The sequence below is a fragment of the Coccidioides immitis genome (assembly GCF_000149335.2).
Source record: "Coccidioides immitis RS genomic scaffold supercont3.5, whole genome shotgun sequence".
Lineage (NCBI taxonomy): Eukaryota > Fungi > Ascomycota > Eurotiomycetes > Onygenales > Onygenaceae > Coccidioides > Coccidioides immitis.
Window position 1 is genome coordinate 449,603 of NW_004504307.1, and position 22,678 is coordinate 472,280.

Genomic DNA, 22,678 nt, shown 5'->3' on the forward strand with positions numbered 1-22,678 from the left:
TAGACTAATTTGCTGCTGCCCTGCCCTCTGCTGTGTCCACTCCTCCCCCCCCCTCCTCCACTCTGATCATGCCTTCTCCCTTCATTCAGTTGCAGCTGAATATCTCTGTGTTGGGCCTGTCTCCAACTGGAGACAGTGGAGCCAATTTGCTTGAAAGTACAATCAAGCAGCCCAAATAGGCTTGCCCTGACAATTCTTCTGTGCTGGTTTTACACCCTGTCCTTGAACCAGAGACTCCAACCAGGGAGGCTCAAATTTAAAAAAAAAAAAAAAAAAAAAATTCATTATGATTCAGGTTGTGTGGGTGGTTTGTAATACTTAGTTAGTTCCTAGTAATTGAAAAGCTTCTGAATCAGGTTCAAAACCCTCAAGTTTAAAAATATATACATTCCAAATTCTATACATTTCAGACCCTTTATACATGCATTGTAAATATATGGTTGATCTACAGTTTCAAGCTTGCGACCTGTGGTTCAACAGGTCGCGTCGGATAAACGTTTTCCGACGGTTGCCCGAAAAGCTCATTTTTCCGGTATGGTAGGTAAGGTTCCAGGGGAGCTTAACCGAACCACGTCTTGTTACCAGAACCTACCTTAGTTGTCAAGTAGCATACTCCGTAGTATCAATGAAGATAGCTTTATCTTGCTGAACCTGAATTAGAATCCTTACACTTGGACCTCCTTCCGCAGCATTGTGACTAGGGTCACTGGAGAAAGGTACTGTTCCAAGGTCCCTTGCCATACTGCATAGCCTGGACATCAGCCTTCGGCCATGAGTTAACTAACGTAACTATGGCTCTACCGATTTACATAAGCTGGATGGTTCTTCTGTAGGTGGGCGACCGGTGTCTGGCTGGCTCCATTGCTTGATTTAAGAAAGACTGATATTCCCAAATGGTAACTCCGTCATTAAACCTTTCCAGCTTCAAATAGTATTAAATAGAACAGCTAAGCATGATCTAATCTGTGGCCTCCATATCTTCCTGTGCGTCTTGAAGTATTTTTCTCATTTCCGAGCCCAGGTTTGGGTTTATTTCTTTCCATCGACCGCCGTTTGGAAAGACAACCCGTCGTAGCCTGTTGACCCATCGCGATAATGGCTGGTAGTATGGAGTGAAGTAGTCATCCATGGATGTAAGGAAATCCGATTCATCACTAATTACACCTTTCTTCGCGCCGGCCAGATCTCTTGTATTCATATAATTCCACTGTTCAAAGTCCTCCACATGCCTTGCTCTTCCTGGGCCTTCGTAGTGAATACAGATCCAGAAAAGAACCCAGAAGAACGACTCAAGATCATGCATGAATGAGTGCTTCTCCCCATACAGCACGCCAATCGCCATGAAGGCCCTGGTGCCAGTCTTGCCTCGCGCTCCCGAGAACCCATCACGTTGCGCTCGGATGGCAAGGTCGAGGTCGATTAAGAAGGACCGCCAAGAGGGGTTGTTATCATCTTCGTTGACCAAAAGATTTCGCGGGGAGATATCACTCTGGATCAACCCAGCCTTGGTGTACAGGGATTCATAACCTACAATGCAGCCTTCCATTCCGACAAGTAGAGCCACCCTTGAGCTGCTTTCGTAGATAGGCTTTCCGTAATCTCGAACAATGACGCGACGGTGCACTCGATTTGGTGGGTTACTGCCCGCGAGACGCTTTATCAGAGAGCTGGACTGGGTACGCTTGCTGGGGGGAAGGGGAAGAATTGTGTCCACACAATCAGAAGATCGTTTCCGTCCGATGGTTCTGCTTTGGCTGGTATGGCCTCTGTTGGATGCACTTGTCCTCATGGCCACCTGCAAGCTACCCTGCTTGGCCTTTGACAGAGGAACCTCTAGACCCTTTCGAATGGTCCGCACATCGTCGTCCTTGCCGTCCAACTGGACAGTTTGGTGAAAGTAATGTTGAGCAACATTCGTGACTCCACTCTCCATTGCTTTGCGCAGCAGTTCCCCCTCCTCATCGCGCTCTGGGTACTGCCAGGAGTCTTTGACCACCAGGGTCCGCTCATCCCCCTGGCGATGCGCTTTCCAGCAGGTGGTGGCTCGGCCCGCGACACAACATGCCCGCAGGATCACCGCGTCAATTATTAGACGCTCCTTCTTGCCATCGCGCTCAATCTCGATGCAGTGTCGATCGTCCACCGTGACAATGGTCGGGTCGAAGCCGAGCTGCTGTCGGTTCATGAAGAGAAACCCCAGAATCACTGTGATGAACTGAAGGCCATCCTGGTTGATGTTAGTCTCCTCCGAACCAATCCCGCCACAACGGTCGAATTCCCAAACACGCAGGAATGGTCCGCAGAGGGTGAACCCGAGGACAAATCGGCGGTCGTACTGCACAGATAGCACCTCTCTGGCATACCTTGCCAGATCAAGCCGCGCCCCAGAAGGGATATCATACTGTCGGTCATTCTTCAGTTCTCCCGGCACCAGGATCTGCGACCAGTGGTACCGTTTGCCCGGTGTGGTATGCGGGTCGTCTACAAAACCTATGTCAAGTTTTCGCTTTGCGGCGGATCCGGCGATCGGCCGAGCGGGCTGAGCCAAGGGTCGGCGGACAACCGTTCGAGATGGGTTGTGATCTTCTGCAAACTGCACCAGCCGGTCGATAACTTCAGTCAGCCATTCCAGTACAGGCTTCTCATCTGAATTGTCAGGCCAGTCCTTCCACCCGCTCTCCTCACAGTAGAGAGGGCTATCGCCAGCCTTGCAGTTCTCAAACACAGCCTGCGCGGTTGAGACAAGACCTTCAATGTCATCAAAGTAAGCTGCATAAAAGCCAGGGATATCTGCATGGAGGTCTCCCAAAAGCTCCTCCCTCAGGACAGCATCAATATCTCTTCGAAGCTCCGACGAGTTGGCGAGGCTGCCGGTGTTTCGCGAGCGCGGGGTTTGGAGGATTGACAGATATGACCTGGGTGGAGGCGTGGATCTTTCAGCGCGTGTGACGGTGGCAATGAGGTCGTAGACAGCTTTCCAAATGTCGGTGTCAGCAGCATTTTGAATGACGAGCCGGACTAGCGGTTGACAGTGATCATAGCGGAGGTGGCCTTGCCGGCTGCGCTTGAATAGGTCTGCCAAATCTGAATCCACGTTTTGATCGGCAATTCGTGAGCGAAGATTGAACGCTGCATCTCCTCCCAGAAGAGCATGAAGGAGTTTTGAGAGCGCATTTTGATAGAGTTGGTCAAGACTATTGATGGCAGTGTCGGATGAGGTTTGATGTGACTCATAGATTGTCTCTGCCTCTTGCAGCAAGCTGCATAAATTGCTAAGTGAGCCAGCTAAAGGGTGCTCCTTGATGATAGACTCTTCAGCTGGTGAAAGCTCCGCCATGCTGGCAATGTAAGGGGGTTGGTTTTGATGCTGGAAGGTTTGGCTGCTACCATTTCAAGTCCAAAGGTTTATCACGTGATGGTAAACAGAAGCCAGAAAAGTTGCCTGTGTCAATCTGGGTAACTTTCCATCATTAGACAGCAAGAAAATGAAGAGAGTGGTGAGGAGACAGAGCGAAAAGAAAGGAACAATGGAGGAGATGTATCAAGTCAGGGCAAGGCTATTCCCTCGTCCGTCCCTGTTGTGCAAATTAGCGCGGTTTCACTAGTGTATATTATATACGTAATATAATTGGTTCATAGGGGTGGGTTTTGGTAATCGAAGGTAAAGGGTAATGTAGGAAACCTTATTTTCAGCTAACCTAGTTAGGTAAGATTCCATTCCTTCATAGTACATATGAAATTCCTCCCAACATCGAGATTTCAAAGATGGGATATGTGCCATGACTTCTTCCAGCTTCTGTTTGTGTTTTTGGGGTGGCTTAGGAGGGTCTAATTGATCTAGTCAGTGAGACAGCATATGATCTGGTTAGTAGATTAGTAATTTACCAGCAGCTCTTTCAGGATCCCCCTTAATAGGAGCTTCTTTCGTTGTGGGTTCCATGCTGGCTGGGTGGTAGGTAGGGAGCTGGAATGTGTTCATCTCCAACGCGTTCAACATGTTTTCGCGTTGGTGAGAAATTAAGGTTTAGGGTGGATATGATGAGGCATCTACTCTGTATTGGTTGCACCATTCTGATCCTTGTTCATATTTTACACTAATTGAAACCACGCTAATTTGCACAACAGGGACAGATGAGGGGATATCATATAAACCCCGTTCTCCCGCTGCTTGAACACATCTCCTCCATTGTTACTTTCTTTTTGCTCTGTCTCCTCATTACTCTCTTCATTTTCTTGCTGCCTAGCTCCCATTCCCCACCCCTGTGATCACGCTGACCACTATGCCGCAGTGCAACGGATCTGGACCCTGTCATGCCCGTCCCACTTGCCCTCTTCTCAACCAATCTCGCTCTGCTATTCAGTCTAATTTTCACTTGAGTGGTACAGGCACTGGGACTCCCACTGGGTGCTTTGGCGCTTTGTCTCATTGGGGATACTGTGGCTGGCTGTGATTTTCTTCTTTGTCCCTGTCTATCTCATTTTCATTGTCACTTTGCGACACAAATCCTTGCTTCCTGGGTGCTGTGATTTGCTGCTGTGGGCTCTGTGGTTCTGCTGCTTGGTCCTCTCTCTGTTTTGGAGATCACCGGCATGCAGCACTCACAAGGTTCGGTGAAACCTGCTATGCTATGGTTGCCAGGGGTTCACATTCCTGGTCACGCTGGATCATTTGGTGATCACCCTTGATCTCCCGAACGAATACACTGTCAGCCTTGCTGCGCCTGCGGCATCACTTGTCAGGCACAGATGGCGATGATAGGGTAGTAGATTGGAGGGGGTGATTGTGCCAGTCTGAGGTATCCTCTGATCAATATCACCAGTGTATGTGAGTGCATTCTCAATTGCATGATCTGGACACGCATCAGACAGCACAATGAAGACAGTGACCACTCAGACATGGATTCTGTCCTTCGGCTCTGATCATCTGCTGCGTATGCAGTAGTCTCTTGTTAGCTCTGACCCGCGATACAACGCCGCGATATCCTATGGTGCACGCTGATCATGGCGACCTGATAGTCCAATGAGGTGGGGTCTCAGCACAGCAGAAATTGCAATTTGCCTTGCTGTGCCTCGGTGCATTCCGCGTCACCTCCTAGCCAAATTGCAAAATCTGGAAGGCTCGGCGGAGGGGAAATGTGACCCTTGCGAAGCGTCGCCGGGGATCCCAAAAAAAGATCGCGACATTCCTATGAATGAGAAACCTGCAAAGGCACATCAGAAGCGGCAGGAGGTTTCAGCATTGATCATCTGTTACATCCATGGCTGACCTGGAATCTGCGATCTTCTGGAAGAAGCTGTTTAACCCCCTGCTGGCCCCCTACTGGTGAAGGGGGCGACGACTAGCGTTCATTGGACTCGCACATCGATAACAACGCTTCCACATGAAGGGTTTCGCCGGGAGTTGGATGTTGCATGTTGCCGTGTATGCAACGGTAGCGTACTTATGTCGCATCGGAATGGAAAGCAGATGACGGGGACGGTTATTCAATACTTCACTTGGACCCGGGACATATTGGGTTCATGCGCTATGGGCTCGAGGGTGTATGAAGATGGACACGCTGGTTTGCGGCGCGAGATAAGCCGACAAGCCCTAAAATGATGACAAAAGTCTGTTATCTCTTGTTTGCCGTGACAATAGATGCGACAAGCTACAGCGGGGGGCGGAGTTTCCTGCTACGGGATACGGCCGCTGCCAGAAGAAAGCCGGTCGAAGGCATACAATGGGAAAATATGATCGGGCAGGATGGCGCCAGTCGGTCTTCGCACATCTGCCCATGCTAGGGTTGACAGGACATAAAAAGCAGCAGTATCCCGACAGAAATTGTTTCCAAGAGCAATTAGACCACCACAATCACAGCAAAGCGTACCCCGTCTTCTATCGCTGCAAGTGGCTCCACCAATTCCCCACTGATAATGGCACGCTCTCTGCAGGAACGTGCTGCGACTCATGAGATCCCAGGTAAGTATGGTAATATTTCAGTGGAATTTGCATTTCTATGAAGAATCTTTGACGGCAAGCTTCTACCGTCCCACGAGCTCCCGCGCATCGTGTCCCGCATCTGCGGACGAACTGCTGTCTCAATTCTTACCCTCACGCCGTTCCCGTTCGGTTGGCAATCAGCCCGGATCGTCACTGGATAATCCGATTGATTTGGAGGAGAATATAGATCAGTGAAACGACACCGAGCCCTTCAGTGAAGACCAAGAAGGGCCCACTCCTTGATGGCCATGCCCAGCGTAAGAGCTATAGTGGGCCTGGTGACGGAAAAGATAGTGAAGCAAAGCCAGCCCGGGACCTGGAAAGGGAGCTACAGGCGCAGTCGCAGTCGCACTTAGGGTCTGCCCGGCCGTCCCCGTCACCGGAGGCGACCAATGGGAAAAGCATTGTTTTAACAGATATAGGATGCCTCGGCGGCGCTCGCAGCGATCACCAGCTGGTCGTATCGTCACCGCCAACAGTCCCCGCTGAATCGGTGGATAATGTCTCCGGTGATGGACGACCAAATGGTACCTGTGGGGCTGGCGGCAGTTCTCCGGTCGCCGCCTTGATCAAGCCGCAAGCCCTCATATCCTCCTACATCGAGAGGCCGGGGATGGACGCCTCGAGTTTCTTGTGTGGGAGCCGATTTGGCGCTCGGAGGGTGACATTGTGAGGGTTAGCCCGGAAGAAGTGAAGCGGTACAAGGAGAAGCTAAACATTGGATATGCAACCAGGGGGAGAAGCAGGAAAGGTCTCCTGCTGCGGAGCCCAGGAGATCATCGCGGTTGGAGAAGAAGCAACGTTCTAATTGAAAGTTGGGGCACGAGCTGGTAAAGGGGACCTGTCTTGTTGTTTTGTCTTGTAGTACATCGGCAACCGTATCTCCGGTTTAGACAGTCGCTTGCTTGCGGTTTCACTGTATGAACATGACTACAAGCTTTCAGAGACTCAACGAGCGCAGATCGCATGAACTATCGTGTAAAATACTATACGATTTGATTCTTGTTCTTTGCAAGGCCTGCTTATATAAAGCATCAACATCGTCTGGCTTGGCAAAGGCATTGATTTGATCTCAATCATACACCGTCCCAGCCGCCATAACCATCTTCCACCTTTCAGCCGCGCCTAGCAACCTATGTGTGGTGATATTACTCTTTTCTAGTGGCGGTCCCCAGGACCAAAGATACTGCTGCTGTTCACATCTCTGAAATTTGCACCTCAAGCTAGCCGCAAGGGCGCGAGTGCTATGGGACGATACCGCGCTGGAAGAATATCCTCCAGGAACCTGAGTACGAGTCAGGCACGACACTCTCCCTCTCTAGGCTTGACCGACATGCGCATCCGTGCTCTCGAGACGTCACGGAGTCTCCGCCAGTTAGTAAGTTCAGGCTCAGCTAAAATACAGCTCAAGAATTTAGCTTTGTCCATTTTCTTGCAGATCACATGATTTTATTAGTGTAGTCAGCTCATGTTGAGCAAACCTTGGGTCAAGGTGAACGGGAAGAACATGGATCTCTCCCCCAAGAACTTACCTTGTCCAGGTTCTCACTGAACCACATGCCAGTCTCCTTGACCAGCCAGCGGCTATTTTTCACTTGTTCAGTCTTCAAACACCAATATGCTACCTGAATACCTGCAGAGTAGTTACACCCGCTACAAAGCAGATACCAATGCATTTGCAGCATGGCTACTGGAGACAGCCAACCAATGTGGCTATCGACTACCTGCCCTCTCTGCTACCGCGGAAAAGGGGAAACGCAAAGGCAAAAACGATGGCTTAGTTGCAGATCCAGTTCACTATAGTGCAACTACCAAAGATCTGCAAAAGCTCGCCGAGGTGGTTGCTAGTTCTGCTGTCACGGTACCTAAGTCAGTTCTCACCATCGCGAAACGCGCCATCAGATTGAGAAGAGCGGTCACTTCCTGGTTCTTGGGCCAGGGCGACTCCACAGACAACAAGCATCATGCTCATTTCATCACCGTGCTGGAGCAAATCTGCGAGACTCTTGAGTGGAATACCAACAGGCCCTCGAAGCCCGACGCTAAGAAGCCATCACCGACCTCTGAGGCTCAAAGTGACGACGCCGATGCTGACAGGTTTCTAAACAAGTTTGCTGTTCTCACCGTAGAGGAACCCCAGGACACTGCTGCGCAAACTCAACCGATGCCCGCAGAATCAAAGAGGATTGTCAATGTGACTGTTGTTGAAGAGGACGACAATGAGGCAGCAGACTTGTATCTTAGTCAATTGTTCTTCAAGACCCTCTGCTTATTTCAGGACTTGAACAATATGCGGATATTCATTTCCATGACCTGGTCGGAGTATCGAGATAAGAAAATCGACCTTATGAATGCCGCCGTCGTGACTGACAGTGCTTTGCAACTTGCCCGAGATCTTGTGCAGGAGGTGGAGGCTGACTGGCACACTTCCCTTACGGGGAAAAGGGATAATGTCCAGAATACTGTCTATAAACTCGCTGTTTTTTCCCGCGGCATTTGCGCGTCTCCATCCACAGAGATTGGCCTGCCATACAACAAGAACATGGCTGATGTAGCCGACTGGTGCTATGTGCCAGCAAAGATCCTGCTTGAGTCCTTCGCAGATGTTCTTCAGGCGGGTCATCAGCCAGTCTTTAAAAAAGGCTACTTCGGCACCTACAATCCGAAGGCGGACAGAGAGCGGATGTCTCCGGGTCAGAAATTCAACGAAGACAAAATCATCCTTCTTTCGATCTTGCCAGAGTTTTGCATGGTCGATACATTCAAAATCCAGATGCCTACTGAGGACGCGATAACTCGAGGCCTGACTGAGTTTGCCAAGACCAAAAGGGTTACTCTGTGGCTTTGCTTCCTCTCCCAGATCTTCCTCGACGTTCATCATATCATGCGACACAGTACCTTGGGTGCATTTGGAGAGCTCCGAATGTCTGGACTTCGCATCCAGAAGACTATTGATGACTACCTGCAATTGTCAAGGACACACCCTCAGCCCAAATTTTGGCCCAAAGAGGGTGACGAGGAGATTCAAAATATAAGGTCAACCGTGAAGTCATGGATTATAGAAGATCTGTTCCTGGATGTTCGGGTCCGGTCTAGACTCGACAGAATTGGCTCCCCACCCGAAAAGCATGCACTCTTTTCGCAGCACGCTACCCTCTGTGGCTTGATCCTGTTCAACCTTAATGTTCGAATGCAGTTTGTTGGCCAGCAGCTCGTCAATCAATGGTACGACATCCCACAACTAGCCTTCTTGCACAACCTCGTCATAAATTCTTCAACACACAAAGATCTGAGATGGCCTGATATGGATGCTTTTATCAAGATCCATGGCGAGTCTCACATTTTCATTGGTTCGCGGCCAAAGAACGCCAATGAATCGCTGAAGAGGCTAGAGTTGGCCACAGGCATCTCATCTGCTGCCAATTTTGCCCGCGATTCCCGGAGCAAAAGATTCCATAGGCCTGACGGCAAGAATCCCCGCTTGCTCAAGCCCACCACTGTAGTCGCGAACTTGTTTTTCGCCCAGTATGTTGGTGGTCCTGAGGAAGATGCTGGGGTTTTAAATGTTGACAGGATCTTGGACAAGCTTTCGCAGAAATTGAAGCTTGAATCACCCAGTAAGGAGCTTCAGAAAGCCAATCCTGAGCTCATTATTGTCCGAAAGTGGTCTAATGCCCACAACATCGACACGCTGCAGCTTCTCGCCTTCTTGAAGAGCAAGCTATTCCAAGAGGAGCCTATCCTGATGTACAGCTACTTCGGCATGCACAAACGCTGCATCGAGTTACTCAGACTGATCCGAGACAAGGAGCACCAGAAATTTGTTCAATATTTCACGTCAGCGTACATGCCTGATGAGTCCTTCATCTCAAACATCGTCCTTCTCATCCATCACGTTGCGCAAGGCTCAGCCCAAAATGCACGTGCGATGGGACTTGCGTCTGGTGGAGTTGAGGTAGCGAGTCGGATTGTCATGAGCGCTGGCGACGTGATGCGGGAATACTTGAAGAAGAATGGAGATGTGGCATGTAAAGAGCTGAGGGTGTTCTGCAAGAACAAAAGGCCAATACAAGATGATGTTGCTTATGATAAGGGCAAATCGGACGAGCTGGTGTACTCCTGGCTCAGTCTTGAGGACGTTCTTGGTCCCAAGGGTGTGGCCTCAGTCATGACTGGGATCCGTATAACTTAGGCTTATGGACCTGGTACCGCCTTGAGCCGACAACGGTTCAGACGTACGCAAACTCTGCTTCATTTTCTACTAGCAATGGTCCATACAAACCATCTTATGTATAATACGGGTCCAATAGATGAGGCGAGACGAATGGACTTAGATTCTTAATGTTGCAACTCGCGATTGGACGGGCTGCCCATGGACTACCCATCATCTTTCGAAAAATTTTGCAATTCCACTCACCACTTTCCTGTAGTTGGCGATCAGTGCTCTCGACAAAGAGCGAGGGGGGAGCTATATCAGGACCCAGCAAAGCTTGGGGCTCAGAAAGAGGAGCATTTCAGGTCACCATAGTAAAGAGCATTGTAATTTAGAAGGAACATTTTGTAGCACAGCTATGCTTCCTTCACGTGGCCAGATACCACCTGTGTGAGCGTGCTCATTGTTGTTGAGGCAATGAAATGCGTGGTATCCTCCTCGGCCCTGATGGGGCGGAGGAAGTCGTCACTACGCTGCGAATAGACTCGCGCGTATGTATGTGCCCCGAAGTCTGGCGGGGTGCACGGCACAAATCCTCAGGTGGGTTGTCAGAGGAGAGAGAGCTGCGGATCAAGTACCTCGGCTCGTTTGACAAAGTCGAGAGACAGGGGATAGTCACTCCAAATCCTGAAGCCATGGATGTTGAAGTGCTTGCTCTGCCGTTGGCCGTGTCTTGTGGTTAATATTCAAAAGGTAACAAAGAAAGCCAATGCAATCTGAGGAGACATTGACTTTGGCAAGCTCTTCTTCAAGAGATTCAACTTTGATAAGACCCTGCTTCATGAAGAATTCCATCAAGTCAAATTCAGTTTTGTACTTGGGATCCTCATCTCATTCTAATGGTTCAACAAGTTTCATAATCTTGCCAATGGCCCAGACAGATTTGTTTGTGTCAAGGGGAAACTCTTGAATACAAGAATCTTGATCCCAGTTTCCAAAAATAACTTTATTGATGAAGAAATGTGTTAGCTATGTGAAAGGTTAGCAGTATTTTAGGATGCAAGGATTAAAACAACAAAAATCATGGAACCTACAGTAACTCTGACCAACCACACCTGACAAGGCAGTGTTGGCAACACTCCCTTCCAGATCTCAGGGGCATGAATTTCAACTCCCTGTAATTCTCAGAGGTGATCACTAGTGGGAGTAAGTATATGATTGCAGGTTACAATTCAGACAGTGCAATATACCTGCTCTAAGATCAGTGAGCTTCACAGTAGGTTTCACCGAGTCCACATTGGAGACAAGGATGTTATTAGAGTTGAAGTCTTTCATTCTGATATTAGTTTACTGAACACATGCCAGATGTGGTTGTTTGCATATATGTATTGTGTGTATCTGTGTGCACAGCAGTAAAGTGCCCATTCATGTCTGAGAAGACTTTTACAGCTTCAAGAATGGATTTGACAGTAATTTTCAGAAAAGACTGGCTGAGTTCCTGTGCTCTGATCCTTAATGACCACAGATTGATATCCAAGCACTCAAATACCATGCATCTGTCTGTGTTATTATCAATAACTTCATGCATTGCTTGTATATATGGGGAGCCAGCAATACAGCAGTAGCTATAGCAGTTGGTCTCAGTTTGATATATAATTAAATCAGCACTTTTTGTTTTGATGATTACTCTTTCTTTGAATTTACCTTCAGTCAGCACATGCATACATGTAAGAGAGAGATACTGGGCAGAGTAGGGCTCACAGTGTATTAGTTCCCACTGTTGAAGCTTGAAAGACATTTTGCTTGAGTGCTTTTGCAACTTTGTACAAGCCACAGCTGCCATGAATGAGCAGCTTCTGGCTTGTTGTGAACAGGTTGTAAATAGAACAAGGCATCCTGGGAAGTGGTATGTATAATGATCGCGAAATCCTTGACTTGTGCTTGAGATGGAATAAGATGGAGACTGTTACTTACAGGAAGTTAACCGCCCAGATTCGACTTGGTTAGTCATACTTATATGGTGTAGGTAAACATCCGAAGTCACATGACATGGAGCATAAACATTGAGAGAGCAAGACGGCGACTGTGCTTTCATACATGTCCAGCAGGAGGCATCTAATACCATGAAGAGGTTACAGCTAAAATTAGATCCTCTCACCCGTCAGCGAGCAATTGTCTGCCGCGGAACGTCCTGCTATCTCACAAAGGCTCCGGGTGCTGAAGACTGGAACCATGTCACCAAGTTCTCCTGGACATCCGACAGACAGAAGCCCGAAGCTGAACTCCTCAAGCTGGCCAACCAAAGAGGAGTTGAAGGCATCGCCAGATTGGTCGGTCATCGGTCCATCACGAGCATCAAGGAGATGCGCGCGGGTTTGATGTTTGAGAAGCCCTACTCTTTTCGTGGTTCTTCAAGCGCAGGATCATTTTTTTTGCAGTCCTTCTCTCAGTCTAAACCCTCTAGCGTCCTCTCTCGATCGTTCAGTGAGGTCTGTCGCTTAACAATATCAGAAAGTACCAATGAGCGTCCATCAAGGAAACGCAAATCAGCTGATGTCGCCACAAAACCCTTGAAATGATCCAAATCCAGCAGCCAGCGGTCAAACCAGCCGCGGAATCAGGTTGCATACGACGTGGAGGAGGTTCAAGGGGCTAGTTTGCTCACTCCCACTGGCGACTGATATGACAACCATATTCTCCGCTGCCTTGTTATCTTTCCTGCCGGCCGGCTGATTTACAGATACAAGTCTCCTCTGGAGCTTTTGGAAGCTCTCCGTGATGCGATCAAGGCACACAGGTCACTGTACTCCAAAGGAAAAATCCTTCACCGGGATATATCTGAGAATAACATCATCATAACAGAAGCGACACAATACGGCCACGCGGGAATGCTGATCGACATGGATCTCGCGAAGGAGCTCGGCACTGGGCGAAGCGGTGCTTGCTGTCGCACTGGCACCATGGAGTTCATGACTATTGATGTGCTGCTTAACACAGACCATACCTATCAGCATGATCTTGAGTCATTCTTCTATGTGCTTATCTGGCAGTGTGCCCGCCGCGGCTGGGAGTTTGTTGGCAATTGGAAGTGCCGACCTTCACCAAGTCTCCTTACCAAGTGGTACACTGGAAGTTACGAGGATATTGCTATTGCAAAGTGAGGTATTGTTGATGCCAACAGGTTTGAGCTCGTTTTGGTGAAAGAATTTCCTCCTGAGTTTGAATGCCTCAAATCACTTTGCAGGGAGTTGCGTGGGATCCTGTTTCCCATACATGGTAACGCAATTTTCACTGGAACTCCCAAGGACTCGGAGATTCTCTATGAGCTAATCACCAAGGCGTTCGATCATGCAATTGATGTTATCCGAAAGGTGGGAAGATAAGCTGCTGCGAATTGGTTTTGTATCATTTTTCTGAGTTTTAGATACCCTTTGTGCTTTTGATGGAGAAAGATGGTACTGTCAAAGGGATTGCTCGACGGCTCCTGGTGGAGCACGAGGATCATGTGTAAGGCTGAACCGTCCAACAGCCTGTATGATGGCCTCCTTGGCTGGACAGCCAACATAGGCGGACTGCACGTCCCGTTTGACTTTCACTGAGATATAGTAGCGTTCGAAGATGTCCGCTCGGGAATGGCCCATGATTTGGTTACGTTCACTGGTAGTTGCCACAGCTAGAGCACATGCGAAGTCAGCAATCAACAATGGAAAGGTCAGAAAGGCATTCGTTAGACTCACTATCAACAGCATTGGCAGTTCCTCACCGGATGCAGTAAGGTGTTAACTTATACTCAAAACCATCATTGCGTCCCAACCGTTGGAGATACTGATTAAAAGTATCATATGGTAGGGCTTTGTCTGGAGAGACTCGAATGCCCTCCACTATGTGCACAGCTCAGCAGAACACAGGAATGTCAAGCAAGCTTGCTTTCCACTTCAGATGCAGACTATTTCATTGCGGTGGCACTCAAATGCAGAGTATATCCTCAACTGAGTTAATGCCTCTTGCTTCAAAAGCATCATCAGCTATTGCTAGGGCAAGGAAATGAGAGACGGGACAGAGTGCGAGATTGTTGTCTTGTTCATGGAAAATATATGTTGTCCTTTACAACTGTTCTTGGTTCACGGACGATAAATTGCGTGGCGTGTGGTGGAACTCACAGCTGAGATTTGCCTCGCTTCCCTTTCATGAGTTGCAAGGACACTTCCATTACAAGGACATGGCGTTCTGGTTGACCCGGGTTTGGAATCACACATAGCACAATGTCCTTATAACAGAGTGCTTCATTGGACCCATGTAGGCAGCCACTCTCGATCAATGCTCCAGGTTGTGTACTGATATTCTCAGCAACTCTGAGAACATTCCTACCATTCTGAAACCATTCTACAGCAATCAGGAACATTTCTCAGGTAGAGGAACCTTTAAAAATGAGAACCATTTCCTATTCAGGAACAGTGAATATATCATTCCTGCTGCAAGAAACCTTTTGGGCACTGTTTACTCCGTACAGTGGGTTCATCAGGGTTCCACAGTTTTTCGGGCCTACAAAATTCCGATAAGGGATAGAGTTTGGGCGCGGAAAACTTAAAATCGATGTTTGGCGGATGGCCGAAACAGCCTGCGGATGAACATGCAGAAGGGAGATGTGCAGAGGCAGACCACATTCGGCCCTCACTGGCATACTTTTGTTTTCCCTCGTTGCAATCTACACGGTCTAATCCCCGGATCTCATTTCTCGCCGGTGCTTGTGCTCCTAGCGCGAAGGAGAACCCCGATCCGATCAGATTTGGCATTCAGGGGTGGGCCAGTCGATGGTGCTTTTGAGGATACCTGGTCATCGGCGGACTAATAGTTGTTGTCCTGATCATATCAGGACGGTGGCGGCTATTCTCTTCTGAAGGGTGCTAACCAATTCTACGCGATCACCGCTTAGGAATACCGTCGCAACAAAGCTTCACTGAAAGGACTATAGGTAATCGGTCATGCACAGGGCCCTCCTGGCTCTCGTGGCAAAGTCCTGCTCGAAGCAGACTCGTGTATTCCCATTTATGCATACCGAGGTCTCCAGGACGATATCGCTGTCAAACATGCTAAATGTTGGCCCGCTATTCAATGCCCGCCACTTTGGAGGCCAGGTCGCAGACGTACATACTATGCCAATGAAATCCATCCCGACCAGGGATGCATCCATGGGAATTAATTTTTTGTGGTCTACTGCTCTTCTTGCTCCGAGGTTATCCCCGATTCCAGTTAGGTATAACGGGTGAAGGGTTCGGGGAGAATGGCAATGGTGCCGCCTAATGCAACGACCGACCACACTTGACGCATTGCACCTGACCAAACAAACGCCATGGTTACCAGGAAAGTACACGCAACGGCTTCGGTGGTGGCGCTCAAGAAGCGGTCCGCATGTCGTTGATTCCATCGAATTTCCCTCTTTAAATAACATTTTTGCCCTGTTTCCACTATACATTGGGTTAAGCTTAATGTCCCCATCTTCAGTACTTTCATATGGTATTTGCCACATAGGCGGTTCTAGCCTCTAGGAGACGCTCTCCCCAACCTTGTGTTTCTCAGCGCAGCGAGAACCCTCCTGAGCCTGACTTCCTGATTGATGAGGTGAATCGGACTCAATTTTGGGACTAACTTTGATTGCGTCCTTTCGTGCCATATAGGTTGATGTCAGGCCCGTTAAACACGCCTTGTTCGACCCGTCCCACCCCTAAATGCGAGGGTGCTATCGTTCGTCCAGCCGCCCCGCTGTGACGCAGCGCTTTTACATACTGTCCATACGCTACGATCTTGGGATTGGTTAACCTTAAGGTCCCCGGAAAGTTACTGGTCCTACTTTCCCCGATATGCTAATCGTGCAAGCTTATCATGAGCCAAGGATGGTCTACTTTTCTCCCCGGCTAATCAGAGTGACTTTTTCATTTGCAGATTTGGCCACTTGCTCGCAGCAATTCTTGGCCAAACTGCCCGTGTTCTTTGTCACCAGGCCTAACCGCATAGATGATCTCTCCGGCCCCGGAGCGGAAGTTCTTCGGGAGCCTTGGCACCCAGCTGACTACGTACTGCGGCCGTAACGTCATCGGCAGAGCATGGCTTGGCTCCGGTAGTCTAGAGGCTCCAGCCACGCACATGTTTCCCGAAAGCTGGTGGCCATACATCTGGAGATCGGAGTTCAAAAAAACATCATCCTTCCTACTCTCCTTCTATTTACCGTTCAATTCCCAGCGCAGGCAATGTCTTCAGACTCGCAATCAGGCCAGCGTGAGGGTGGAACCCTGAGCGGAATGGTTAGAAGGCAGTTCAAGCGACACAAATCCACCGGGAGCGCGCGGTCGAGCTGCGGTGGTGGTTTGAAATTAGGCAGGCTAGGGAAGAGAGACCAAAGTCCTGTAAATCTTTGCCTACGCGGAGTTTTATCCAATGATAGGCTAACCGGTATATTAGGCCCAACCAATACCGCCGGAAGCGTCAGATTCAGGATGCTCACTCTCGGAAATTGAAAGCCTAGCTGCTGGGAGTGACGCGGGACCAAACACACCCGCCGCACTTCAAGAGGTCTATGAAGCTGCCTCCGGCAGTCACATTGAGCATATTGATGGCGTTGTCCACCAACCCGACTCGCCTTTCTCCGAGCAGGAGCTGAAAGATATCTTCTCTGGGGCTCCACACTTCCTTTTGGAAAGGGGCAGAAACTCGCTCTGGTACCCACATATCCTCTTCCCCTGGGATGACAATACTTCCATACAAAATCTGCGAGACCGAAAGCCTCTGAATCACCCTTCTCACTCCCTGTCGACGCTTCATGCACATCTTCCCGTATGTCAAGATCCAAATGATCCACGGCCAACATTGAAATATTGGACCCAGAAAACAGAGGGAAGACGGCCAACTTTCGACCTAGGTGTGTTCGAAGTTCCGAATATGCTCTCGGCTCGGGCAAAGGAACCAGGGTGTGTTGGGTTTCGCAATTATTTAGAACTTCCAATTGCACACTCCTCTAGGTATATCGCCCATACGCACTCGGACCCACAACACAAAGATATATTTCCCGGGACCCTTTCCAGCCGTCCTAACGATCCATATTCATACTGTCGACCGCGGATCATGGTTGACCGTGCAGATCTACTCAGGGAAGGCCCTACCGCTTGGCGCCGCCTGGGGGTTCGCTCCTGTTCCATGAAGGCTATAGCAGAGCGGTTGGAAAAGCTGTGTGGGGTTCGTGAGGATGTTATGTGCAGATATCAGCAGAAGAGTATTCTAGACAACGAAAGCGTGACACAACTCAACGACGAGTTGTTCTCGAGATTTTTGTACCCTCTGCCGAGGGAACTGAGAGACTATGTCCCAGCCGAACCGGGTAGTTTGAAGTATCAAATCGTCGTGCTGATGCAAATTCTTGCTGTCAAGGGGGCATGGATAGACTTTAGCCTTGTGGAATGGAGGATTCGTGCGGGACAGCTGCTGTGGGAGGTGCCTCCTCATCTGGATGGCGATTGTTTAGACCCAGTCCCAGATGAGGGAGATGATGGCATCGAGCGGAAATGGCTTCTCTTTCAGATCCTTCTGACTGGAGAACTGGTGCTTCGGGTTGACGCAGCCGTGAAACTCGGCGTCATTGCAAAGTCGAAAAGCTTGCTCATCACGCCGCAAGACATCTATCAAATGAATGAGATGAGAACACATCAGATCGACTGGGGAATTATTTCTGGCCGCCGAGCTGTCGAGAACCTGACGTTCAAGTACAGCCTGCACGAGAAGGTTGAGGAGCAGCCACCCACCGCTCCCAAGTCCAAATCCAGCCGCATCAAGGCGAGATTTTCCCGTTCGAAGCCGAAGGTCCCCCAAACCATAGACTCTCCGTGGCATTGCCGCCTCCTCCCTCGTTTCCCCATGCGACAACTTGAAGGGCTATTTGTGTTCGCAGAAGCACTGGAGTGGCCAGGAATTGAAAAGATGAAGGAAAAACTGGCAGCTAAAGTTTCTAACGCTTTAACAGATGAGCACTCGATGATAATGGCGTTTGATTCGCCGTTAAAAACTACCGCGACGTCCCATCACCGCCTGGAGCGGCAGGACATGTATCGAAAAAGCCTAACAGCAAAACTCATCCACCTACAAGTCCCGCCAGATGAAGCCGAAAAAGATATGTTATATCTGGGGGGCTGGGCATCTCGATCCTGGCTTTCTGGATTTATCATACCTGGCGAGTCAACCAACGATCTCTTGATAGCGACTCTACTGGAAAATGATACGCACGCCCTAAAACGGCTAGGACCGATTGCGAATTTATACGGTGGCTTTATCTATCAAGGGAGAAGCTACTGGAGCAAAGTATGTATCGTGGGCCGTGTTCTAAGCACGTTCTTCCCACGTTCACTGTGTATGGGGTGGGCGGGGTGTAACATCATGCCTCAAGACGAAGATGGAGAAAACATCATCAATTGTTGGGTTGAGATTGCCTCGAAAGATAATTATGTTTCCCGAGGGGAAGCACGTATTCATCAGGGAAGCAAAATACTCTTAGAGTCATCCCCGCTGGGGGCAGAAGGAGACTTGACACCTAGGGCATTCTCTCTTCCGATCGACCACCAAGACACAGAGTGCCTGACGACCAACGTCTGTTTTGAACGGCTCACGCTTTCAGTTCACGGAGATGAAGGGCAAAGGGGGGAGCCAGGATCCGGTATACCACGAAAAGCGTCAGCGTTGGTAAGTTTCAAGGTCTCTCAGCACGATTCCAAGTCGGAGCTGGTTACCTTCCCTCTGACGTTCAACGTCCAATTCATCTCGTCATACACCTGTCTGCCTCCGCCTGGATATATCGCACATTTATGCCCCAGTGCATCGAGAGCCAGGAGCCAGCCAAGCTACCACCGCCACGTCCACCCCTTCGTCTCAGACGACTCGGGGGGAGAAGGGGACGTCGGCGAAACGGAGATGCTTGCCCGGAAGCTAAGACCAAGCGGTCAACCGCGACTTCCCGGGCATCCGCTACACACAGTATCGTATCCATACCGCTATATTCCGATCTCTGTGCTAGCCAAGATGCCCGTGCTGCAGCAGCTCAAGCCCCGGATCAGCTTTATGGCGCATCCGGATGAGTTCTTGGGCTTTGTGGACCCGACCAGACGCTGGCGCCGTTTGCGACGACGGGAGACGTACATAATCGACGCTCGAGGGGGCGTGGACAAGGAGGCGTACGTGCGAGCGTGGTGCTCTGCCGTAGGGACCGATGCCGTTGTTGCGCGGATTGGACGGACGTGCCTTGCTTGCTCTATTCGCGAAGCACGAGCAGCGAACGTGCCCGTTGTCCTTCGGGTGGGCGCAAGGTCCTGTGAAGGTGGCATCAGAGCAAGCTCGGTCTCGGGCCAACCTGGGAAAGCTCTGTAGTTGTATATGGCTTATTCTCGTGCTCTCAATTCTCCTTCTTCGTCGCTCTTTTCTTCCGTTCTTCTGGTGTGCATACCCTGTCTCGTAAGACCCTGTAAGAGCCTCTGTCAAGAAATGAGAAAAGTGAAACCTGCTCATCAAATCATCAATCCATCACCATTACCCAGTAGACTGGAGTAGTGCCCAGCGCAAGGTTGCCAGGCCGCGTCGTTGTGCGCTGCCCGGCGAAGACGCCTCGGTGGCCGAGGAAACACGACGACGAAACACCCCGCCATCAAGAAACTTGGCTCGTTAGTAAGTTGGTTGTTTTCTATTAACTACCCCGCCAGCGCCGAAACACTCCTCGCCAACACAACAAACACGAAACAAAGTGATCTCTCTCTCACTCTATCTCTCTCTGACCTCGATTCGGTACGTGCTACACTAATCAATTCCCGTCCTTCGCCTGTCCGATTCCATCTTGCTCCAGACCGCTCAGACCCTCTCTGCCAGCTCCCAGATACACTCATCGACTGCTTGCTTCCCGTTTGCGCGCATACAGCTGCGGCACAGTAGACATGTCCAACTACAGCAAGGCCTGCTGCTCGTAAGTCCTCACCGTCATCGTGCATGGACGGGGTCTGGAATGGTTTGCTGACGCATGGCCACTTTTTTTTGGTTTTTGCTTTTTTTTTAATGCAGTATCCCACCAGTGATCTCGTCCGGGTACGAGACCAAGGGCAAATACATCACCCTCAATGGAATGAAGACCTGTATCTTGCTCCCCTATCAAAATACCTTGTTTTGCTTTTGGCGACCAGGGTTGACTAGACTAACTCGAGGAAGATGTCACCGGTCCCGAATCTGCCCAGGAAGCCATCCTCGTTGTCTACGGTAAGTTCCCACCAACAATCACCATGAAACAAAAAAAAAAAAAAGAAAAGAGGAAAAAAAAGAAAAGAGAAGAAAACCACCCGCCAACATTCAAATAATTGCACCATAGACATCTTCGGCTTCTTTCCCCAGACCCTCCAAGGCGCAGATATCGTCTCCACGTCCGACCCAGACCGCAAGTACCGCGTCTTCATGCCCGATTTCTTCGATGGCTCCCCAGCCAATATCTCCTGGTACCCTCCCCAGACCGAGGAGCACCAGCAAAACTTGAGTCAATTCTTCCAGACCAGGGCTCCACCGCCAAACACCCTCCCCCGCATCCCCGGTGTCCTCGAGGAAGCTAATAAGCTCGCCCCCGGCGGCGCAGGCTTCAAATCCTGGGGCATGATGGGCTACTGCTGGGGCGGGAAGATCACCTCTCTCGCCGCCGGCCGGGATTCTCTCTTCAGGGCCGCCGTGCAGTGTCATCCTGCCATGGTGGATCCCAAGGACGCAGAGAGCGTGACTATCCCCATGGCTCTTCTGGCGTCCATGGACGAAGAGGTCGACGTCATCGAGCAGTACAAGAAGAACCTGAAGGTGCCGAATCTCGTCCAGACCTGGCCGACGCAGATCCACGGATGGATGGCGGCGAGAGGAGATCTAGCGAACCCGGAAGTCAAGAAGGAATATGAGAATGGGTACAAGACCGTCTTGGCCTTTTTCCATGAACACATGTGAGGAACAAACAAAAAAAATCATTCCAAAAAAAAGGAAAGCCATTTTGCCTGCAACATGCATAGTCGAAACATGTGAAATGGAGGGTGGTGTGAATTGCTGTCACAGTGTCCCTTCTCTACCCTTGCCTTTCCTTTTTCTTTCTTTTTCTCATTCTTGTTCTCTACCTTTAATTTCCATGTTTGTCCCCCGAATGTGAGATACACAGAAGAAAACATCCCGAAGAGTATCATGTGAGACGCTATAAATAATTCCCATGAATGATTGACTGACCAAACAAATCCACTTTTCCCTCCATTCAGGCCCGGCACCACCTCAAAGATCTAAGATTCCTTTTTTCACACTGATGATCTCTCCCAAGGGAAACGTGATCAAGCGGGGAGCCAACACCACTCCCGGGGGGGTTCAGGGTGGGAATTAATAGCCGGTCGGTTTGCCAAGAGCAACAGTTAACAGGGGTTCGCCGGCTGAGCTGGAAAGGGGGGAAGGACGAAATGGTACTTGGGCTGACTTCATGTACGTAATGTCTGCTGCGACAGCGAGAACCTGTCCATCGCTGAGATTGAATCATAGTGTCACCTTTAAACATGTGAACTCTGTGGCTATGCTTTCGAACCCAAAAAGAAAAGAATTGGAAAAAAGAAAAATAAAATAAAAGGAGGCCAATGCAGGAGAGCTTGAAAGATGCGCTCCGTATCTAGTATAATGTTCCCTGTTTCAAGGACGAAATTTGGATGCATCAGAAAAAAAATGGAGAGCGATTCGATCTCCTTTCCTCCGGATCACAATGTTTCATTTATGCTTCAGTTGCTTTCTATTTTTCTTTCCTTTTTTTCTGTTTCCCTCTCTCATCTGTTCTCAACATGTTGGACTTCAAAATGCATAACCTACTCCCGTACTCCGTACAGAGCCCGTAGATGAAAGTTTTGGCCAAGAAAAGGTTGTTCCATCTACGGAGTAATCCATGCCTAATATGTGCGAGGATCTGGTCATGGTATTGTATATGGAGTCTGTATGTATGCTGCCTATTGTATACACCAGAGGCATTCGGTTCGTTCCAAGATGAAGAAGGTAAGAAAGACGGCAGCCAAAAAAAAAAAAAAAAAAGAGGAAGAGGAAAAGAAGAGGAAAAGAAAAGAAAAAGAAAATATATATATAAAAAGTTTCCAAAATCTGAAGAACCGAAAACCCAAAACGGTAATATAGAAAGTGTGAAAAAAGAAATAGAAAAGCAAAAATCCACGGAAAAGAAAAAAGAAATCCCAAAACCGATGAAATTGAAAGGGAGACAAGGAAGTATCTCAAATTCAAATCCGCCCAAAGTCAAACCGGCAGGAATCGAAAAATCACACCGGCCGAGTCAAAGAGTCGGCAGGGATGGTCGACTCATCATTCCATGCGTAAAAAAAAGTCAAAATGAAAAAGAAATACACCAATGAAATGAATCAAAAAAATCCAAAAGAAAAAAAAAAGAAAAGAAAAGAAAAAAAGACCTCGAAAGAAAGTACCCAAGCTCGACTTGCCTGCGCGAAATGGGGGAAAAAAATTCTCTC

General features: G+C 49.2%; 10 protein-coding genes across 11 annotated transcripts; 6 read left to right on the forward strand and 4 right to left on the reverse strand.

Annotated features, from left to right (window-relative positions):
• Window positions 1-908: 908 nt before the first annotated feature.
• On the reverse strand, window positions 909-3,468 carry CIMG_09989 (uncharacterized protein). The gene has a single exon (XM_001238966.2). The coding sequence runs from the start codon at window positions 3,335-3,337 to the stop codon at window positions 959-961; it is 2,379 nt and encodes a 792-aa protein (XP_001238967.1). The 5' UTR covers window positions 3,338-3,468; the 3' UTR covers window positions 909-958.
• Window positions 3,469-3,601: 133 nt separating this feature from the next.
• Window positions 3,602-3,997, reverse strand: CIMG_09990 (uncharacterized protein; the record flags this gene model as incomplete). Its single annotated transcript, XM_001238967.1, has 2 exons — window positions 3,602-3,837; window positions 3,886-3,997. The coding sequence occupies 2 exons, from the start codon at window positions 3,995-3,997 to the stop codon at window positions 3,602-3,604; spliced, it is 348 nt and encodes a 115-aa protein (XP_001238968.1).
• An 876-nt stretch (window positions 3,998-4,873) lies between these two features.
• CIMG_09991 (uncharacterized protein) lies at window positions 4,874-5,266 on the forward strand (the record flags this gene model as incomplete). The annotated part of the gene is made up of 2 exons (XM_001238968.2): window positions 4,874-4,931; window positions 5,097-5,266. 2 exons carry the CDS (start codon window positions 4,874-4,876, stop codon window positions 5,264-5,266), a joined length of 228 nt encoding a protein of 75 aa, XP_001238969.2.
• A 647-nt stretch (window positions 5,267-5,913) lies between these two features.
• On the forward strand, window positions 5,914-6,653 carry CIMG_09992 (uncharacterized protein; the record flags this gene model as incomplete). Its single annotated transcript, XM_001238969.2, has 3 exons — window positions 5,914-5,959; window positions 6,003-6,129; window positions 6,173-6,653. 3 exons carry the CDS (start codon window positions 5,914-5,916, stop codon window positions 6,651-6,653), a joined length of 654 nt encoding a protein of 217 aa, XP_001238970.2.
• A 904-nt stretch (window positions 6,654-7,557) lies between these two features.
• CIMG_09993 (uncharacterized protein) lies at window positions 7,558-10,172 on the forward strand (the record flags this gene model as incomplete). Its single annotated transcript, XM_001238970.2, has 1 exon — window positions 7,558-10,172. The coding sequence occupies exon 1, from the start codon at window positions 7,599-7,601 to the stop codon at window positions 10,170-10,172; it is 2,574 nt and encodes an 857-aa protein (XP_001238971.1). The 5' UTR covers window positions 7,558-7,598.
• Window positions 10,173-11,024: 852 nt separating this feature from the next.
• CIMG_13528 (uncharacterized protein) lies at window positions 11,025-11,721 on the reverse strand (the record flags this gene model as incomplete). Its single annotated transcript, XM_004444588.1, has 3 exons — window positions 11,025-11,162; window positions 11,228-11,308; window positions 11,485-11,721. 3 exons carry the CDS (start codon window positions 11,719-11,721, stop codon window positions 11,025-11,027), a joined length of 456 nt encoding a protein of 151 aa, XP_004444645.1.
• A 535-nt stretch (window positions 11,722-12,256) lies between these two features.
• Window positions 12,257-13,516, forward strand: CIMG_09994 (uncharacterized protein; the record flags this gene model as incomplete). Its single annotated transcript, XM_001238971.2, has 4 exons — window positions 12,257-12,622; window positions 12,755-12,775; window positions 12,881-13,290; window positions 13,378-13,516. 4 exons carry the CDS (start codon window positions 12,257-12,259, stop codon window positions 13,514-13,516), a joined length of 936 nt encoding a protein of 311 aa, XP_001238972.2.
• Window positions 13,517-14,786: 1,270 nt separating this feature from the next.
• On the reverse strand, window positions 14,787-15,924 carry CIMG_12476 (uncharacterized protein; the record flags this gene model as incomplete). Its single annotated transcript, XM_012358374.1, has 3 exons — window positions 14,787-15,598; window positions 15,781-15,855; window positions 15,918-15,924. The coding sequence occupies 3 exons, from the start codon at window positions 15,922-15,924 to the stop codon at window positions 15,384-15,386; spliced, it is 297 nt and encodes a 98-aa protein (XP_012213797.1). The 3' UTR covers window positions 14,787-15,383.
• Window positions 15,925-16,007: 83 nt separating this feature from the next.
• Window positions 16,008-19,684, forward strand: CIMG_09996 (uncharacterized protein). Its single transcript, XM_001238973.2, has 2 exons — window positions 16,008-16,534; window positions 16,590-19,684. The coding sequence occupies exons 1-2, from the start codon at window positions 16,379-16,381 to the stop codon at window positions 19,533-19,535; spliced, it is 3,102 nt and encodes a 1,033-aa protein (XP_001238974.2). The 5' UTR covers window positions 16,008-16,378; the 3' UTR covers window positions 19,536-19,684.
• A 161-nt stretch (window positions 19,685-19,845) lies between these two features.
• On the forward strand, window positions 19,846-21,726 carry CIMG_09997. 2 transcript variants are annotated; one of them, XM_004444589.1, is made up of 7 exons: window positions 19,846-19,946; window positions 20,028-20,121; window positions 20,217-20,287; window positions 20,361-20,408; window positions 20,518-21,124; window positions 21,428-21,641; window positions 21,699-21,726. In XM_004444589.1, the coding sequence occupies exons 2-6, from the start codon at window positions 20,093-20,095 to the stop codon at window positions 21,450-21,452; spliced, it is 780 nt and encodes a 259-aa protein (XP_004444646.1). In that variant the 5' UTR covers window positions 19,846-19,946; window positions 20,028-20,092; the 3' UTR covers window positions 21,453-21,641; window positions 21,699-21,726. The 2 variants fall into 2 exon arrangements, with proteins under 2 accessions (XP_004444646.1, XP_004444647.1); XM_004444590.1 differs by lacking the exons at window positions 21,428-21,641; window positions 21,699-21,726 and having other exon boundaries at window positions 20,518-21,399.
• The last annotated feature ends 952 nt before the right edge of the window (window positions 21,727-22,678 follow it).

Excerpts from the sequence above, each read along its gene's own strand:
- CIMG_09989 (XM_001238966.2), bottom strand. The coding sequence starts at position 3,337 with ATGGCGGAGCTTTCACCAGCTGAAGAGTCTATCATCAAGGAGCACCCT.
- CIMG_09996 (XM_001238973.2), top strand. The coding sequence starts at position 16,379 with ATGTCTTCAGACTCGCAATCAGGCCAGCGTGAGGGTGGAACCCTGAGC. Across the intron at positions 16,535-16,589 it reads GGAAGAGAGACCAAAGTCCT|GCCCAACCAATACCGCCGGA; the intron begins GTAAATCTTTGC and ends CCGGTATATTAG.
- CIMG_09997 (XM_004444589.1), top strand. The coding sequence starts at position 20,093 with ATGTCCAACTACAGCAAGGCCTGCTGCTC. Across the intron at positions 20,122-20,216 it reads TACAGCAAGGCCTGCTGCTC|TATCCCACCAGTGATCTCGT; the intron begins GTAAGTCCTCAC and ends TTTTTAATGCAG. Across the intron at positions 20,409-20,517 it reads AGCCATCCTCGTTGTCTACG|ACATCTTCGGCTTCTTTCCC; the intron begins GTAAGTTCCCAC and ends ATTGCACCATAG.